This window comes from Muntiacus reevesi, chromosome 11 (genome assembly GCF_963930625.1).
Source record: "Muntiacus reevesi chromosome 11, mMunRee1.1, whole genome shotgun sequence".
Classification (NCBI taxonomy): domain Eukaryota; kingdom Metazoa; phylum Chordata; class Mammalia; order Artiodactyla; family Cervidae; genus Muntiacus; species Muntiacus reevesi.
Window position 1 is genome coordinate 70912795 of NC_089259.1, and position 20493 is coordinate 70933287.

The 20493-nt window shown below is 43.3% G+C and overlaps 1 protein-coding gene across 1 annotated transcript in view; it reads left to right on the forward strand.

The window, feature by feature from the left end:
- HS6ST3 (heparan sulfate 6-O-sulfotransferase 3) overlaps nt 1–19296 on the forward strand; it is a 699876-nt gene extending 680580 nt beyond the window's left edge. Inside the window, exon 2 of the mRNA XM_065902462.1 lies at nt 18588–19296. Within this exon, the coding sequence (XP_065758534.1) occupies nt 18588–19296 (709 nt within the window). The remainder of the gene's footprint in view (nt 1–18587) is intronic.
- Nucleotides 19297–20493: the final 1197 nt, after the last annotated feature.

Here is a 20493-nt window from a genome sequence, read left to right on the forward strand (position 1 = left end):
TTGATGAAATTTGCAGTGTTGGGAATTTTCATGCTAGAGCAGGCACAGGAAATCACAGGTGCAACTCATTTTTGGTTTTGACTTACAATCACTGCGGGCCCCTAGAATTTTTATAAGAAAAGTCTCTCTTGAACTTGAGCTTAAAGTGTCAGAAGTCAGAAGCTTGTCTCTATAATGGACATTAATAGGTAATATTGATTTGTGGAAATTAATTACTAGGAAAACATCTCTCAGCACTTACCTTGCATTTGGAAAGATTTGAGAGCCCTCTTGTGGCTGTCATAAACCTAACCTGAAAACCGATGAAAAGCTTTGAGCTGGTTTATTGTTGCTGTTTTTCGTTCATTCTTCCCCCCTCTTTCTTCTTGGTTACATTTGTTTGCTTGCTCCAGAGTTTGGAATTTTTTTTTTTAGATTAATGTTAGCATATTCCACATCATTTCAATGGAGGATGCAGTGACGGTAGCTGGTGTCAACGTTAAAAGGACAGGCTACTTCTTTTTTTAATGATTCTTAAACTCAGATTCTTATCACCAAGATAAATAATAAATGCAGAGGCGATATGTCTGGGGAAGTTCCCTTCCCAAAGCAAGGGAGTTGCAGTTGTGTTATTCCATTTCTTAAAGGATGCTTCCTCTGATTTTTAATCCAGGTATTGATTGCACAAAGGTAGAAGCCATCTCTAGCACAACTCCAAGCTACATTATTTTGAACATCTTAAAGCTTATTATCCCTGACTTACATATAGCAGAGGAAGGTGGGAAAATAAGTATCCTTGTTTGAGTGTTTTAAAATCTCTAAGAAATGAATACTGAAAGTTATTTCCTGTCTGATACTTCAATCATGCCTGAAGAAAAAATATTTGCAGTTTCAGGTCACTGTGCTCTGTACTTCAATTGATGAAGGGTCACCCCAGGCAAAGTTTAAACAGAACCAATTGATTTTTTTCTGGTAGGTTTAAATGAACCTGCATGTATATTTTTCTGCATTTCTGTCATTGAGTTATTAATTAGGCAGAATTACAGCCATGCTTTGGAATGCACCGTGGCTGAGTGGCTAAAAGATGCCGCTGAGTGTCCATGTGGTCACTGGGCTTCTGGAAGGAGCTCAGGCTCTTATCGTGAATAAATAGATTTTGGAGAGAGCCTCATCAGGGCTCTGCTTTATTTCCTGCAGCATCATTTGGTTTCTTCTAGATTAGCATGTATCGTGACACTAACGTCTGGTCACAAATGAATCACTTGCCCTGCCTTTTGTTCCCAGCGCCAAGGAAATTGCCACGCATGTGAGCTTAAGAAGAAAAATGAAAGAGAAAACCCCTGATGTTCGGGCCTCAATAGGACATATGAAAGTTAAAGGTGGCATCTGGTCCATGTCCCCTTCAATGCACAGGTGTAATGAACACAAATTGCAGTTACCTGGCTCGGTGGGGAGTGAAACAAGGGGACTGTGGTGTGCAGGTAATACTGGCCAGGATAAGATGCTGAGCAGAAACCATTCCACTCCTAAGGACCTGCAGAAAATGTCCATCTCTAACACCGTCTTTCTTGATCTTTGGTGCAAGGTCCTTTAAGAAGACACATAAATAGCTATAGGGGCTGCACCCAGGGGATTCAGGTTGCATCTTTCATAAGTTTCTACTGATCAAAAATTAGATAATTTGAACATCAGTAAGAATAATGACTTCAGTGTTTTGAAACTCATTTAATATGTTTATATTCATGAGCTCATAATGATATAAAAACAAACAAGCAGCTTCAACAAAAAGCCCTTTTGAAGGATTCTAGGCAAGCAAGCTGTTATTTTGCAAACCAGTACATAAAATGAGTCAAAGATTCATCTACCTTGGAGGATCCCATAGTTTACGGAGGTTGGGAGAATTTGCCTTTATAGAAGCATGGCAGCTAATATTGAAGAAAAAAAGTATCAGATTATAGTATCACTATTTTACAGTCCTCTAACACAACCATCCCCACAGACTGATCTCAAGGAAGACAATGTTTCCACAGACTGGGGAGAGGGGGGCAGGGAGATGGTTTGGGGATGGTTCATGTACACTGCATTTATCCTGCACTTTTTTTTTTCCATTTATTTTTATTAGTTGGAGGCTAATTACTTTACAATATTGTAGTTGGTTTTGCCATATATTGACATGAATCAGTCATGGATTTACATATATTCCCCATCCCAATCCACCCTCCCACCTCCCTCTCCACCCGATTATTTCCACTATTACATTGTGATGTATAAAGAAATAATTATACAACTGGCCAGAATGCCCTTATGGATCTGAAAGGAGGCAGAGCTCAGGCAGTATTGTGAGCGATGAGGAATATCAGTCAATACAGACAAATTTCACTCACTTGCCCGTCATTCACGTCCTACTATGTGGCCAGGTTCCTAATGGGCCATGGACCCCCGATCTAACCAATGATCATCAGTGGCTGTGGCACCCCAAAAGGACAAACCACCACATATTAGTGCCTCCAAACAGAAGTCCACAAAACTGCCTACATAGAAAAAATGATTTATTATTCCAGAATGACTTTTCCCCCACAACTTAAATATTACCTGAAGGTGTTCTGGTTTCCCTGGTAGCTCAATGGTAAGGAATCCACCTGTAATTCAGGAGACGCAGGAGATGCAAGTTTGATCCCTGGGTTAGGAAGATCCCCTGGAGGGAGGAAATGGCAACCCAGTCTATTACTCTTGACTGGAAAATCCCATGGACAGCGGAGCCTGGCTGGCTACAGTCCATGGAGTCATAAAAAGTCAGACACGATCGAGCATGCACGCATAAAGCCATCCATATCTTAGTATTTCTTCTGGCTTTCCATTTTCAGTGGGCTTTCAAAGAGAACATGAGCTAATGTACAAACCAGTGGAATCCTCAAACATAGAATAATGAGCTAATATCATAATTTCTTTCTAACTCTTAACTATACTAGCACAAAATAAGAAGACTTCACAGTCAGTTATTGAGGTCAGGCTGCGTCTTGTGTACCATTATACCCCAAGAATCTAACATAGTGTTTAGCATCAAATACATAATCAACAAATACTTTTAGGTAAGTAAATAAACTCGTCTCATAGCTGAAGAAGAAAAAGAAAAGTTTCAGCTCCACTATTTGTTTGATCTCAGGAACATCCTTTCATATCTGCGAGCATCAGTTCCCTCATCTGTAAATTCTGCCTCTGACATAATTTTGTACTGAGAATCAAGTGAAATAATGGATGAGGAAAGTGTTTGGGAAACCATAAGTATGTTATACAAATAGAAAAGCACTATCAGCTATTTTTTAAATTATTAACGCAGCTTGTTTAATATTTAAAATTTCACTGTATTGGGTAGTTTCTGAAGCTCTGATATATATGGGAGAAGGGAAGCTTTTGAAGCGGAGAGTGTGGGCTTATGTTGAGGGTCTGCTATGCAGCAGCTACTGCTGGACCTCCTATAGTCATTATTTTAATCATTAATTCCCTCAACCCTATGAGGCAAGCATTTATACCCTGGCTCTTTAGATGAGAACACTAGCCTCCTAGAGGTCATATACACTGACCAGCTCACATCAAATGTGAAGTGGACCTTACATTGAAACCTGTATCTTTCTAACTTCAAACCTATTTTCTTTCCATGGCACCTTAGGTGATGCTCCCAACATGTTTGAAATTGTTTGCTAATGATCCATCCCAATGGTTGAGCTTGACTTGTATTTTCCTTGAATCTTCTCTTCCTGAATAAAGGTGTCAGATCAGCCAGCGTCAGGATCCCAGAACCTTTTTCGAACACCTTTGTATCATTGTGTTTCAAAAGACCTATTTTAAAAACAGAAAAAGAACTATGGCATTGCAGGAGCTTTGGCTTCATCTGAATTCTCTTGCATGGCTATTTCTAACCACACTTTATTGTCCCGAGATGACTACAGCTTTTGTCTCCCAGGTTACTTGGGAGTGATACAGGGAACTGTATTCAATACCTTACAATCAACCGTAATGGAAAAGGATATGAAAAAAGAATGTATATATCTGTTTAACTGAATCACTTTGCTCTTCAGCAGAAACTAACACAACATTGCCAATGAACTAGATGTTAATAGAAAAAAAATTAATGGGAAAAAAAGAAGAAAAAAAGAATGGAACTGCAGTAAATTCCCCTTTGTCTCTAATATCCTTTACTCAAGTGTGAATTTTTTACACAGTTGAGAGGGTGTGTGAACTCAGGAAAAGTGTGTTTAGGACTACTCCTAAGCTCTGAGTAGCTGACCTCTGACCCTGAGAGGAGCCTGGTACCTCTCTCCTCCCGGCCCCCGCAGTGTGCTGCCTCGCTCCCATCTACCCACAGGCAAACACAAATCCCTCACCGTGAGATGCTAATTTTGCTTCTGGAGCTTTGACTTCAACAAAAGCCCAGACCACTGATGCATTACGTCACAAAGCATCTCTACGACAGCCTGACACAAGATGATGGAGGAGACTGTCAGAACTCCCATCATTTTATGAAATGTCAGACATCATCTAAAAGCCTGTGTAACTCAAAGGGTTGAGTTGCATGATCAATGCATGCACACATGCTAAGTCGCTTCAGTCGTGTCCAACTCTTTGTGACCCCATGAACTGTAGGCCGCCAGGCTTCTCTGTCCATGGGATTCTCCAGGCAAGAATACTGGAGTGGATTGCCATGCCCTCCTCCAGGGAATCTTCCCAGCTCAGGGATGAACCCATGTCTCTTACATCTTCTGCATTGGAAGGCAGGTTCTTTACCACTAGTGCCACTTGGGATTAATAGAAGTACTTAGAAATGTTCTTGGACATAGTGTGCACTCAATAAATGTTGTCCATTATTATCATTGCTATTAGTACCAATTTTGCTTCAATAAATACATTAGATTTGAAAAGTCAATAAAAATTTTAATTTTCATTTTAATAAATAAATCATTTAGAACTGTACATTGATATAATGGGCTTCCCTTGTGGCTCAGCTGGTAAAGAATCCTCCTGCAATGTGGGAGACCTGGGTTCTATCCCTGGGTTGGGAAGATCGCTTGGAGGAGGGAAAGACTACCCACTCCAGTATTCTGGCCTGGAGAATGAACTGTATAGTCCCCAGGGTCGCAAAGGTTAGGACATCACTGAGTGACTTTCACTTTCACTTTGATATAGTATGTATTCAGTAAATGTTATCCATTATTATTATTGCTATTAATAACAATTTTTGTTTCACATGAAACTTTCCATATTTTAATTTAGCTTGCTTTTAATCATTGTCTGCAGGGGGGACTTCCCTGGCAGTCCAGTGGTTAAGACTTTGCTTTACAATTCATGGGGGTGGGAGGGTGCAAATTCAATCCCTGATCAGAGGGCTAGAATCCCACATCCCTTGTGGTCAAAAAACAAAACATAAAGCAGAAATAATGTTGTAATAAATTCAATAGACTTTAACAATGGTCCACATAAAAAAAATCTTTTTAAAAAAATTGTTGCCTGGGGGATGACCTTTAAGGCACTCTTTCTTTGAGAACCCAGAAGGAATCAGGTGGCGCTCTCTTAAGTATTTTGTTAAATATGTTAAAAATGATTCCTCAGACCTGATGCCAGAATCTAGGAAAATGCTAACACGAAAGACTCTTTCAGGGAAGAACATAGCAAAATCTGGACACAGGTGATATAATTTTTGGTTCTTGCAATGTTTTAGGAAAACCTGGACCCAAGCTGTCAATTATAAACCTAGATATCAAAACGCATGCCTTGACCTTGAAGGAATACCCTGATTGACTTCTTTTTTCTTTGCCAAATCAGCTGCTAAGAAACAATGGCAATGAAGACACCGCCTTGCTGCTACTGGGAAATTCCCACATTCCCTGAAAGCAGCGCCTGAGAAATTAACTAAAGAGCGAGCACGACTGAACACGCGGGCCTAATAACACAATCTGAGTGTACTATCTGGTGTTCCGCGTTGCCCAGCTGGGGATTAGCGCTGCGCCCGAGATTGAATTGGGCCTTATCTCACGCCGGGGCGGCTCCAGGCTTCAGGTGGATGCCCGCATGCATAAACCACAGATTTGCAGAGCAGAGCAGAGCGCCTAGAGAACTCCTCCTGCCCGAGTCCCAGCGCGCCAGTGCAAAGCAGGGCGCCTCTGAACCAAATAATCACAGAAGTCCCTGAATAATGCATGAGAGCAGGACCCTCCCTGGCACATCTGAAACTGTACTGGGAGGAACTGTACTCAGCAAGATAGCAGAAACACGTCCCTGGAACATGCATTCCCTGAAATTTATTCTTGCAGCGGCCACTTGGGGGAAACTGAAAGCAAATATGACAAGCACCTGAAAACCATGGCATTTTCGTGAGTCTGAGGCTCTCAGGATTTGTGTCAATACAAAGAAGCCATGTGACAAGATTTAAAATGGCATCTTACTGAGAAAGTCTACCTTTTTTTTTCCTGGTGAACTGGGTTGAGGGGTTGACTATTCCTCTTAGAAAAATGACCAATGACCGGTATCTTCCAAAAATCTCTTACTTCGTGCTTTTGTTTGGTTGGTTTACTGACATGTGCAGTTTCCCATTATTAAAGTTAGCTGATAGCTGTGCTGTGTGCTAAGTTGCCCCAGCTGGGTCCGACTGTTTGTAACCCTGTGGACCGTAACCTACCAGGCTCCTCTGTCTCTGGGATTCTCCAGGCAATAATCCTGGGCTGGGTTGCCATGCCCTCCTCCAGGGGATCTTCCCAACCCAGGGATCAAACACACATCTCTTACGTCTCCTGTATTGGCAAATGGGTTTTTTACCACTAGCACCACCTGGGAAGCCCTGCTGATACATAGACTTGCAGAAAAGCTCCATCACAAGAGGGAGGCTGTGTCCAGAAGTACTGGTACTGAATATAATCGGGCGAGGAACTTCCCTCTTTCTGATCTAGATGTCGGCTTTAATATAGCTGCAGTGTTGATGAGTGGGATTTGATTCCACAAATGTTTAGCCTCTAATTTGATATTCCAGCTGCTCATTAAGTGTAGAATAAACAAATCTTTTTGGAAGAATGTTTCCTCAGCACCACATCACAAACCCCATTTGGCTGTCCTAGGATGTCCATCTTTTAGGCTTAGGATCTGAACAGGGCATCTTTCCCGGCCCAGCTGGGAGGGGGCAGAGCCAAGAGCCTGTTTCATGGCCTTCCCTCAACTTTCAGGTGAACTTGTCCCCAAACACCCCATGAAGTTAGGTCACACAGAATGGCTGTCTCCTTGCCTATGCTAACTACGCTTAGCTATACTTCAGCATTTTGATTATAAAAAGTGAATGAAAGTGAAAGTCACTCAGTCATGTCTGACTCTGTGACCCCATGGACTATACAGCCCATGGAATTCTCCAGGCCAGAATACTGGAATGGGTAACCTTTCCCTTCTCCAGGGGATCTTCCCAACCCAGGGATGGAACCCAGGTCTCCCGCATTGCAGGCAGATTCTTTACCAGCTGAGCCACAAGGGAAGCCCAAGAATACTGGAGTGGGTAGCCTATCCCTTCTCCAGCGGATCTTCCTGATCCAGGAATCAAACCAGGGTCTACTACACTGCAGGCAGATTCTTTACCAACTGAGCTATCAGGGAAGCCAATGGGGGCAATTTTGACTCAGAAATTCTACAAGCCAAATCACTTCAGTCGTGTCCGACTCTTTGCAACCCTATGGACCGTATAGCACCAGGCTCTTCTGTCCATGGGGTTCTCTAAGCAAGAACACTACAGTGGGTTTGCGTTTCCTTCTCCAGGGGATCTTCCTGACCCAGTGAATGAACCAGAGTCTCCATCGTCTCCTGCATTGGCAAGAAGGTTCTTTACCACTAGTGTCACCTAGGAAGCCAGTCAGAAATTCTAGCTACTTATTCTCTGCCTAAATATTTATGGCTTAAGGAGTTCATCAGATTATTGTCTCTAGTAGCCCCCGCTCCAAATAGAATCAGCTTATTTGTCCAAAACTGGGAGCTTGGTCACATAAATTATGGTACATCCATAATTGGAACACTATGCTCCTATGGAAGAATATTAAGTAAGATGGAAAATATATTCCCCTGATATATTTAAGGTTTTGTTCAGTTGTTCAGTTGTGTCCAACTCTGTGACCCCATGGACTGTTGCCCTCCAGGCTCCTCTGTCCATGGGATTTCCCAGGCAAGTGGGTTGTCATTTCCTCCTCCAGGGGATCTTCCCAACCCAGGGATCAAAACTGTGTCTCCTGCATCGGCAGGCAGAATCATTACCAATGAACCACCTGGGAAGCCCTTTTAAGTTTTAAATACATGTTAAAACAGAACGTACAGTATTATCTCAAATCTGTAAAAGAAATATATATTTAACTGTGGTTATATCTGAGTGACATGATTCTAAGTAATTTTCATTCTCTTCTCTTTATTTTTATGGTTTTTCATTGCTCATATTTTCCATAATGGCAATGTACTGCATTTCTAACTGGGGTTAGGCATGGGGATCAATGATTTAAAAAAAGAAAGAAAGAAAGACCAACTACCTCCAAAGTATTCTCCCTTTAACGTTACCAGATACCCCAGGAAGAAGAGGGACACCGAGCCTTCTCCTTTGCAGGGAAGCGCTATGGGCTTTCCTCTCCCCAGCATCCTCCCAACTGAAAAGAGTCAAGATCTTTGGGTAATAAGTCAGATAAAAATTCCTTAGTCAAAGGGGTCTGGCTGCTCTGTAAGTCGCTGTCAGGGAGGAGGTGACTGCAGCTGGGTGGGGGATGCGTGGTTTCTGTGTGGGGTGAGATAAGGATATGTGAATGTTCCCATTTTCTCATCACAATGCCGGACATCCTTAGAACCAATCGCTCTGACAGATGCCATTGTCAGCCCCCGAGAGTTCTTTAGTACAACACTTAACAATCATCGTTCCCAATTTCCCATTTGCTTAGAACATCATTCTTAAATCCCTTAATTTGTTTTCAAGGCTCAAATAAAAGGCCTTTTCATCACTGTGTCAAAGGGCATTCTGATTGCCAAGCTCTGAGTGCTGTGATTCCCCCTATCAGATACAGAACAGTGCAGATAATACTCCAATGAGATAATGAAGAATGGGCGGTCCATAATGAGCGCGTGGCTCTAAAGAGAGTCAAGAAATTAATTCCATTCTGAGCATTTGGAAAATGACTCCTGCACACAGCACAGCGGGGTGGGAGACCTAAGTTTCACTTTTTAAAAATGCATACATTGTTAACACAAGTTCATGTGCCCAAAGTACAGTGAGGCTAACCAAACTGAAACGAAGGAGTCTGGAGCAGAGAAAGGTTTATTGCAGGGCCCTGCAAAGGGATGAGACGGGTGGCTCCTGACCTAAAAAGCTCCGAGTTCCCCAAAGCATTTTGGCAAAGAACTTTTAGGGGTGATTCAGCAGTCAAGAACCTTATGCCTGGGAGACGTAAAAGACACAGGTTCAATCCCCGGGTTGGGAAGATTCCCTGGAGGAGGGCATGGCAACCCACTCCAGTATTCTTGTCTGGAGAATCCCATAGACAGAGGAGCCTGGAGGGCTACAGTCCATAGGGTTGCAAAGAGTCGGACATGACTGAAGCAACTTGGCATGCAAAGGACTTTAAAAAGCCAGGTGAGGAGGTAAGGGGGGTCGCAGGGTCTGTAATCAGTTGGTGCACAGCTCTCTGACTGGCTGATGGTGAGGCAGCAGGGTGGAGTCACAGGGGTTAACTTTCTCAGTCTTTAGGTTCCAGAAGGCCTGGGTTTATGTACTTAAGGTCATCAAGTAGTTAGCATCTTCCACTGGTTGGAGAAGGGGAGGTTGTTTACATCTGCAAAACAACATAGGAAATGTGCATCAGATACTATTATCAAATCCCCTGGACAAAGGGGCCTGGTGGACTACAGTTCATGGGGTCGCAAGAGTCAGACACGACTTAGCAAGTTAACAACACAGGTACTTCAGAGAGGAGCTAAAGCAGAGGATATGGGGAAAGCCCTGCCCCCCACGCCCGAAGGTCCCATGGGGTCCCTGTCAGTTACAGCATCAGCTTGTGTTTAGGATGGACTGGTCATCTGTGCTTGCACCCTGCTGAGGACCAAAGAGCTCCTTCGATGTCCCCAAGGCCACCTTATAGGGAGGGGAGCCAGGCTCAACAAGGAGGGGATATATATATTTATCAGTTCAGTTCAGTCACTCAGTTGTGTCCAACTCTTTGTGACCCCGTAAACTGAAGCATGCCAGGCCTCCCTGTCCATCACCAACTCCCAGAGTTTACTCAAACTCATGTCCATTGAGTCGGTGATGCCTCCAGTCATCTCATCCTCTGTTGCCCCCTTCTCCTCCTGCCCCCAATCCCTCCCAGCATCAGGATCTTTTCCAGTGAGTCAGCTCTTCCCATCAGGTGGCCAAAGTATTGGAGTTTCAGCTTCAGCACCAGTCCTTCCAGTGAACACCCAGGACTGATCTCCTTCAGGATGGACTGGTTGGATCTCCTTGCAGTCCAAGGGACTCTCAAGTCTTCTCCAACACCACACTTCAAAAGCATCAATTTTTCGATGCTCAGCTTTCTTCACAGTCCAACTCTCACATCCATACATGACCACTGGAAAAACCATAGCCTTGACTAGACAGACCTTTGTTGGCAAAGTAATGTCTCTGCTTTTTAATATGCTGTCTAGGTTGGTCATAACTTTCCTTCCAAGGAGTGTCTTTTAATTTCATGACTGCAATCACCATCTGCAGTGATTTTGGAGCCCAAAGAAATAAAGTCTGACACTGTTTCCACTGTTTCCCCATCTATTTGCCATGAAGTGATGGGACCAGATGCCATGATCATAGTTTTCTGAATGTTGAGCTTTAAGCCAACTTTTTCACTCTCCTCTTTCACTTTCATCAAGAGGCTTCTTAGTTCTTCTTCACTTTCTGCCATAAGGGTGGTGTCATCTGCATATCTGAGGTTATTGATACTTCTCCCAGCAATCTTGATTCCAGCTTGTGATTCTTCCAACCCAGCATTTCTCGTGATGTCTTCTGCACAGAAGTTAAATAATATTATGGCTGATTCACTTTGCTGTACAGCAGAACTCAACACAACATTGGAAAAATTAAAACAGAAAACACAGAAGAATAGGTTACAAAATAAAAGTCTATAGGACAAGAAGAAGGAGGACAAATTGATTGTTTCTCATACATTTCCTAAGGTCTAGGCTAAGGGAAATCATTAGCCTGGGCTACTTTTGCAGATCAAGGCACCAAGTTCAGTTTCCCGGGGACAATCACCATGAGAACTCCTAAAATGGTGGCTGATAAAATGTATCTATTTATTAATTCCATGAACATTGAACAGCTGAACACCCATCAAGTACAAGGTCATGTATCAGATGCTCTGAAGGCTGAAGGAGGAGTGATATATAAAGCCAGCTCACAGGACATTCCCTGGTCCCCAGAATGAAGATAAAAGCTTGAGCAGCACAGGTTTCCAGGGGTGGGGTTGGGGGCAGGGCCACCTTCTGCTGAGGACATCACAGGAGGCTGAAGGGAGGAGTATCTAGTTGAGCTGGTTTCTATGAATGCTTTGAACTGTGCATTGTGGCGATATTAACTGTGTTGCTTGATTTTGCAAGCATTAAGCTGGTGGTCAAAGGAATATGACTAACCCTCATTGTGAACCTGGCATTTTGTAGTTTCCTTCAAATGTGCTCTTACTGGATAGGCATGTCATAGCCTCATGAAAGGGAATAGTTTTTAATCAGCAGAGGCACAGTGATTCCAGGGCCTTCTACTCCTCAGTTACCATTTCTGGATGCATACCTGTGCTGCCCCTTTTCCATCACAGAACTGAAATGGAAGGATTAGATGGAAGGGAAGGAGGGCATACAGAGGAGGCAAAGGTGGTTTAGAGAAGACTGGCAGTGAGGGAGGGGAACGAACGGTGAAGGTGGGCATATGATAGTTTTATAATTCTTCCTTGATTCTTTCCCATCAGTACCCACAGTTCTGGGTTCTTCCTTGCTGGTCTCTCACCAGGGCTGTCCAATGTCTTTCCTGGTCTCTGCCTACTTTTGTCCCTCGTAAACTCTGTTGCTCCATGAAGCTTCCCACATCAACAGTTTTCTTACTTTGGCAATGCACAGGTGCCTGCAGAACTCACAGCAAACCGACCTCAGTATCCTGTTCCAGTTTGTCTGCATGCATGCTAAGTCGCTTCAGTCATGTCCAACTCTGTGCAACCCCATGGACTGTAGCCCGCCAGGCTCCTCAGTCCGTGAGGATTTCCAGGCAAGAAGACTGGAGTGGGTTGCCACACCCTCCTTCAGGGGATCTTCCCGACCCAGGGAACAAAATCATGGGTTCTTTACCACTAGCGTCACCTGGGAAGCCCCCTGTTCTCGTTTGTTGTTGTTTAGTCACCAAGTCATGTCTGACTTTTTGTGACCCCATGGACTGCAGCACACTAGGCTTCGCTGTTCCTTACCATCTCCTGGAGCTTGCTCAAACTCATGTCCATTCAGTGATGCCATCCAACCATCTCTTCCTCTGTGGCCCTCTTCTGCCTTCAGTCTTTCTCAGCATCAGGGTCTTTTCCAATAAGTTGGAGCTTACGTCCCTCTTTTCATTCATTCATTTATTGACAAACGTTCAGTGAAATGCACAACATGAACTTGCTGGTCTCATTAGGCCACTCTGCTCTCTGTCCCTACTGAAATATTCTCTTAAGTATTTGTCCACTCCTTACCTCCATGACTTGCTCATCAATGCCTCTTTTTTTTTTTTTCCTAATTTATCACTCTTACATTTATAACACTTTGAGGCCATTTTATTCTTTTTTTAATTCTCTACATTTCCTAGAGCAGCTCCTTACACACACACACACACACACACACACACACAAAACCCTCAATAAGCCATATGTTAATTAAATGACTTGCTAATTAAAGAAATGAGCAATTATAAATACAATTAACTGCTTGGTGAAATACAGGTTCTTGAAGCAGAAGGGAAGAAAACCACTAAATTTAGCATTTAAAAAATCTCATTTCTAATAACTATCTGGTGTATGAAATATTCTGCCTTTTACCTAAAGCCTCTCACGACTCTCTCTGCATATTAACCATCATGATTGAATGATGGATGGATTAGAAGATTCTATGTCTTTTTACACTTCTCACATGTTTTGGGCATTTAGAAATAGTATCGGATTAGTTTTTATGGGGAAAAAAGAAGGGCCTATTTGTCAAAGGCAATATTAACCTTAGTCATTAGAATACACTTATCTCCTTTGAAGGTCATTTCTTTTCCACGGCATCATTTATTGAATATCTGTAGTGAGCAGGACTTTGTGGAGGTGCTGTGAGGCACCAGGCCTAAGGTCCAGTTATCAAAAAGGAACTTAAAGGGGAGATGTGAACAGGACTTTCATACACATGTTAAAAGTGCAGTAAGTGATGCAGTAAACCCTCAAGGCTGGAAAAGCCAGGGGAGATGGAGATGAGGCTTGAGCTGGGCCAGGAAAGATGAGCAGGATGCAAATGAGCAAAGGAAAAGTCAAAGACTGAGGGAAGGCAGTCGTGTCCTTGTGCTGTGTTTCGAATTCTTTAATAGGATTACCTTACAGCCGAGCAAGAGACCAAAAAGCACATGCTCCTAGTCTCTACACTGTAGTAAGCCATGATGGTCCCTATAACAATTGTCAGCTGAAATGATCACTGAACTAACCAAAGTGCTCTAAGTTTCCTGAGTACACAAGGCTGTGCCATCTTTAACCTGGGCTCACAAGAGGAATTTTTCTAAAGAGCTGTAATTGCTTTTCAGACATTCTTACATGAATTTGTCCAAACTCTCAAAGAGGCAGGTGGCAAACAGGAAATCTGCAGGCAGCAAGCTGTCTTTAAGACAAAGTCTCCGTCCTCGGGATCTTTCTGATCCAGGGATACTGGCAGAACAGTCCCTTAACTTGGTGGTTAGCGTCTGTCCCACTTTACCAAAATCTCTGGCCTGAGATCACTTTGAGGACCATGTCTTGGTGATCTTGGGGTCCCCACTGCCTAGCCCCGTGCGCACGTGTTTGCTAAGTCAATTCAACCGTGTCTGACTCTTTGCGAGTCTATGGACCGTAACCTGCCGGACTCTCCTCTGTCCATGGGATCCTCTAGGCAAGTATACTGGAGTGGATGGCCATGCTCTCTCCAGGGGATCTTCCTGACCCAGGAATCGAACCCGACTCTCTTACGTATCTTGCATTAACAGGCAGATTCTTTACCACTAGCACCACCTGGGAAGCCAGTGCTTGGCAAATAACTAGGGGCTCGATTAATGTTTGGAGGATTCCTAGGTTAGTGAATGGATGCGTGAAGGGAGGAAATCATAGTCTACTTGTTAATGTTTCCAAAATCTGGGAAGAGTTTAACTGAAAAATGTTTAACAGTTCAAATAGTGTTTAAGTGTTTGAACAGATGGAGCTCTGCCTCTGTTTAGGGGACTGTCAAAAGGGACTGGGTCTGGGAGAACCTCTGCACGTGGCCACACGCTCTTTCCTGGGGAACTTGCTTGTCCTTCTCTGGTCTTGGTTTTGCCCTCCATTGTGTTGTTGAACCAGGAAGCCTTGAAAAGGAAAGTTGCAGATTTCAGGGTATTTCTAAGAATTTTCCTTAGGTTGGGATAGATTGGGAATTTGGGATTGACATGTGCACACTGCTATATTAAAATAGATTATCAACACGGACCTAATGTATAGCACAAAGAACTCTGCTCAATGTTCTGTAATAGCCTAAATGGGAAAAGAATTTAGAAAGAATAGATACATGTTTATGCATAACTGAATGATCTTGCTGTATGCCTAAAACTAGTATAACATTGTTAGCCCACTATCCTTTAATATAAAATAAAAATTTTTTTAATAAAATGAAAAAACATTTAGGTTTTTTTTTTAAAGAATTTTCTTTAGAAATTGAATTGGGCAGGAGCAGAAGAAAATGAGTTTCCATCATTTGGGAGCGGGGAGGAGATTCATGAAACTGGAGTGAAGCTTGTACATATGAGGCTGGACCTGTGGCCTGGAGGTGAATGTCATTTCATCAGTGACCTTGAAGTTTTCTGGCTGAGAGTAGAAAAGCAAGTGAAAGTACAGAAGAAAAAATGATTTGATGAGTCAAATTGTGATTTTTTTTTTTTCCTTCAATAGTTGGATGTTCTTCAATCCTATTGTTTTTAGCTTTCTATCGTGACTGCTTTGCAGGATTGCAAGAAACAAACCATGCAGGAGAGTATGTCTGACTAAAGCAACACCCAAATGCTCTCAGGCACTTGGCTCCAGAACCATGGAGGGGACAACTCTGTACTTTATCAGTATGAATGTCGCACTAGTACATTTTTGTGTCTTTGTGTCAGAGTTAGTTTTACTTACAAATGGACCCCTGACCTATTTGGCTAGTAGAACCTGCAGACATTTGAGAATGATTTACTTGTATAAACATTACCCTAAAATCTGCCTAATCAGTGTTTCAACATAGTGTTACATTGAATAAAATTTGAAACCAAGACCATTTTAAGTGTAAGCTAGTTTCAGTCAGCTTGGAGACCATGTGCATTTCCCATGGAGCAAAGGCACTGGGAATTCTTTGGCAAGTTTTTCCAAGTGAGACAACAGCTTCTCAGATTCCAGCAGCTGGTTCCAGTTATCCCTTTATGCCACAAACATTTATCATTCTCAGCCCTAAAATCTCACAGCTTTTTTGATTATTTTAAAAATCTGGACTGTGTATAAATCTGAGACACATAAATGGGGTTAAGTCTTGTCAATTGATTGTCATCTTTTTCATTTAAATCCTTTTTTGTGCATTTTCCATTTTATCCAACTAACCAGAAAAATTATAAATTTCCCATTTGTGATCCTATTTGTCCAAGCAAAGATCTCTCTGATTTAAGGTATTCTGTCCTAATGAGTCTGAGTTCCTTAATTCACCTAAGTTACATTATAACCACCATCGTCATCATTGTGTTTATATATTTATTATATCACTGTCAAATAAAAATAAGTCTCTGCTTGTAGAACTGAAATGTGAACAAGTTTCAACATAGGACCAAAGCAGGATTAATAATGATGTGTCATATAACATTCAACCATATAATATCCGGAAAATCTTTATTGTCAGCATTTCCTTGTGGAGCCCAGAAACAATGTCAGTCATATTCAGCTTTCCCTTCAGACCTTTTGGAAAATTTTCCCCCACTGATGGAATTGTCAATCTGTCATAGAGAAAGACAACAGAGTAATGTAAAAATGGTGATTGGCAAAGCAGGGCTCAGGCTGGCCTTTCTGTGGTGGTTTCAGTACATTCTTCTTCCTGATTTAAAGGGATGAGAGTATTACTTAAGATTTTGGATTTTCTTTCAGTTTAATCACTCAGACGTGTCCAAATTTGTGACCCCCATGGACTGCAGCACACCAGGCTTCCCTATCCATCACCAACTCCTGGAGCTTGTCCAAACTCATGTCCATCAAGTAGGTGATGCCATCCAAGCATCTCATCCTCTCTCGTCCCCTTCTCCTCCTGCCTTCAATCTTTCCCAGCTTCAGGATCTTTTCCAATGAGCCAGTTCTTCGCATCAGGTGACCAAAGTATTGGAGCTTTAGCTTCAGCATCAGTCCTTCCAATGAATATTCAGGACTGATTTCCTTTAGGATGGACTGGTTGGATCTCCTTGCAGTCCAAGGGATTCTCAAGCGTCTCTCCAACACCACAGTTTCTTTAGCACATTTCAAAACTGTCTGGCTAGACATTCAAAATAACTGAATACAGTAAATGTATTGTTTTAAATATAGCTCATCAATTCCTTTTTTTAAAAGCAGCATGAAAAAGAGTACAGAGCGCCAGCTTCCCTGGTGGCTCAGATGGTAAAGAATCAGCCTGCAATGTGGGAGATCCCGATTCAATCCCTGGATTGGGAAGGTCCCACGGAGAAGGGATGGGCTACCCACTCCAGTATTCTTGCCTGGAGAATTCCATGGACAGAGGAGCCTGGCGGGCTACAGTCCATGGGGGTTGCAAAGAGTCAGATGTGACTGAGTGACTAACACTTCAATTCCTTATTTTTGTCATTGCTTTTGCTAGATATATATATATATAGATAGATAGATAGATAGATAATTTTTTAGTACAGTTTAGATTGTCAGGGGAAGCAGTGTTCTTTTCAGAACTTTTCAGAGCTGTTTTTGTCTGCCCAGGGCAAACCCTGAGTGTCACTCCTGGTGACAGAGGTGGGGTGGGCATCCCGCTCCATTGGCAGCTGCTCAAATGATGAGAAGGATTTTCCTGACTTGGAATCAATATTTGCTTTTCTCTAATGCCTACTGCTGTGTCTCTATCTGTCGATGTTCCAAATCCCTTCTGGCCTCTTCACATCTCTCTTGTGCTTTTGAGCCAGTTGTACCCTGATCTTTACCTAATCATTCTGGAGCTAACCATTTATAAAATGTATCTCTTCTCTGTGCTCCATTAGGTGCCATCAGATGAGATGACACCTGGGATTGTTAAGAACCACAGCACCTGACAATTGATAGGCATTCAATAAATATTAGTTACATTTTTTGTTTTTAAAATTTGCTGCCCAGGAAAGCACAGAAGCTTTGAAATCAAATAGGCATAAATTTTATCACAGTTCAAGTATTCATTTGCTCTAGGATCTTGGGCTGTATTTTTCACTTCTGTGTTCTCAGGTTTTGTGGGGTTTTTTTGGTTGTTTTTTTAAGTCATGATAAAACCCATTTTACAAGTTATGTTGAAGGTTATCTGTGCCAGTACTCACAAAGCACCCAGTCCAGTTTCCATCACATAATAAGTGCTCAGTAAATGTTAGTCTCCACACAACACATCTTTCCCCTACCCCACCTACCTCTTAACACAGAAAAGATTAAGGAGACTCGGCTTTCCACTTTGCTCTTTCTAGTCTCCTGCTTTGGATAAATAATTTTAACCCCCTTGCATGTTTCCCTATCAAATAGTCCCCAATATCTACTACAAAAGTACCTTTTAGTAGTAGATAAAATATCAGATAAAATATCATTTTATCTGGATCAGATAAAATTTTTAAAGGATCAGATAAAATATCATTCTGGTGATAACTTTCAATAATCACGGTGAGTTTTCTTAAAGTAAGGTGTTCTTGCTGGTTGTAATTTATCAGTGAATAGTTACTGCATGAAGGCATGATCTATCTCCCCCAACCCCAGCCCGCCCCACACTGTGAGTGAGCAGAAGTCGCTCAATCCTGTCGGACTCTTTGCAACCCCATGGACTATATATAGCCCACTAGGCTTCTCTGTCCATGGGATTCTTCAGGCAAAGAATACTGGAATAGGCTGCCCACACTGTAGCAGAAAGAAAAAACGCAGCAAAATGGTACGGAAAACCCATTCATGCATGTTTACAGAAACATGCACAGAGAGGAACATTGGCCTAGCCGCCACTCACGTGAGCCCTGGAAGGACATTCTCAGGTGACCATTTGGCAGACAGGTCCATGGGCTCAATGCTGATATAAAGGCTACAGAGGCCCGAGTGGGCAGGGTTGTAATTCAGGAGGACTGACGCTCTCCCCCTCATCTCTTCCAGGAATTTCTATTACATCACCATGCTGCGGGATCCAGTGTCCCGATACCTGAGCGAGTGGAAACACGTCCAGAGAGGGGCCACGTGGAAAACCTCCCTCCACATGTGCGACGGGCGGAGCCCCACCCCGGACGAGCTGCCCACCTGCTACCCCGGGGACGACTGGTCCGGGGTCAGCCTGCGGGAGTTCATGGACTGCACCTACAACCTGGCCAACAACCGCCAGGTGCGCATGCTGGCCGACCTCAGCCTGGTGGGCTGCTACAACTTGACTTTCATGAACGAGAGCGAGAGGAATGCCATCTTGCTGCAGAGCGCCAAGAGCAACCTCAAGAACATGGCCTTCTTCGGGCTCACGGAGTTCCAGCGCAAGACGCAGTTCCTCTTCGAGAGGACATTCAACCTCAAGTTCATCTCCCCCTTCACGCAGTTCAACATCACGCGGGCTTCCAACGTGGAGATCAACGAGGGCGCCCGCCGGCGCATCGAGGAGCTCAACTTCCTCGACGTGCAGCTCTACGAGTTCGCCAAGGATCTCTTCCAGCAGCGCTACCACCGCACCAAGCAGCTGCAGCGCCAGAGGGACCGGCAGAGGAGACGCGGGGAGCGCAGGCTGCAGCGAGACCGCAGGGGCCACCGCTGGCCCCGGCAGGAGGCGAGCCCCGAGGGGGCCGTCACGGAGGACTACAACAGCCAGGTGGTGAGGTGGTGACCCCACCCGGCCGCCGCCTCCCCTCCCGCGGAAGGGGGAGCCTGAGCGCGCGCACCGGCCTCACCTTGGAGAATGTGGGACCACGCCGAGGACGTCTGGCCCGTAGGTGGCTTGCTTGGGACCCGCTCCCCGCTTTGCTGCCTCTGTCTTCACCTTTTCCCAGCCAGAGATGATCCATCTGGTTCTTTTTATTTTTCTGACATTTGCCAATCTGTGATATTAAGTAGGGTAAGGAATGCACCCAACGGGATAGACCTCTTTAGAAGGTCAAGGGGCAAAACATCAACAAAGGAAAGAGTCCTTGGGATTGTTTTTTTTTTTTTTTCTTTTTTTTTTTTTTCTTTTTGCAGCAGCAGCCCAGGTAGTAGGTTGGGCAATTGGAACCTACTCAAGTACACATGAAAAGCCAAAGTGTGGCTTGGATGTTCTGCTGAAACTGATCGGTTTATATTGTCTCTTTAATGGAAATACTGCTGTTGAAAGAGAGAGGAAGAGAAGGCTTTTTCAGCCTTCCCATGAGGTTTAACGCCAACTCTCTCAGCTGTTGGCTCTCATCTTTGAACTCTATTTGAGTGTGGTTTAAATCATAAGTAGTGTAACGTGTTTTGTTGTTATGGTTGTTTTTCAACATGATTACCCTGCTACTGACCATCACTGCAGACTCATGTTCTCTGCATCTTATCCCCGAGCCATGCTTCTCCCCCATCTTTTATGGAAAAGCTAGTAGATTCAGGAGATGTCTGCCTGTGGCCCCAGAGAAAGGAACATGGGTAAGGATATTCAGGAGAGAACAGGCTTATTAATGAATACCTAAGGTGAACACCCTTCACCAATTTTTATTTTCAGTATAAGGAATGAAAGATAAATTAAGAAGGGAGAAAAGCAGGAGGATAACTACCTGTCCACCGTTTCCAATCTGACTGCAGAACCTTAGTTTTTTTAATGAGGGCTATTTTAGAGTTTTTCCTATTTGGAGCAGGCCTCTTATCTGATACAGCACTGCCAGGTTTGAAACTCTACTGTCATCGAGGAAAAGACACTTAAAAGGAATTTGGCCTTTAGTATAGGAGCTCAGCTAGCACGTTTGCAAAATAAAGTCAAGATCACTAACTTAAAAAATAACTCTGACTTAGGCCATGAGACATGGAATGCAGTGCCTGTTTACTCCAGGAGTTAGAAAGATTCTACCTCCCAACA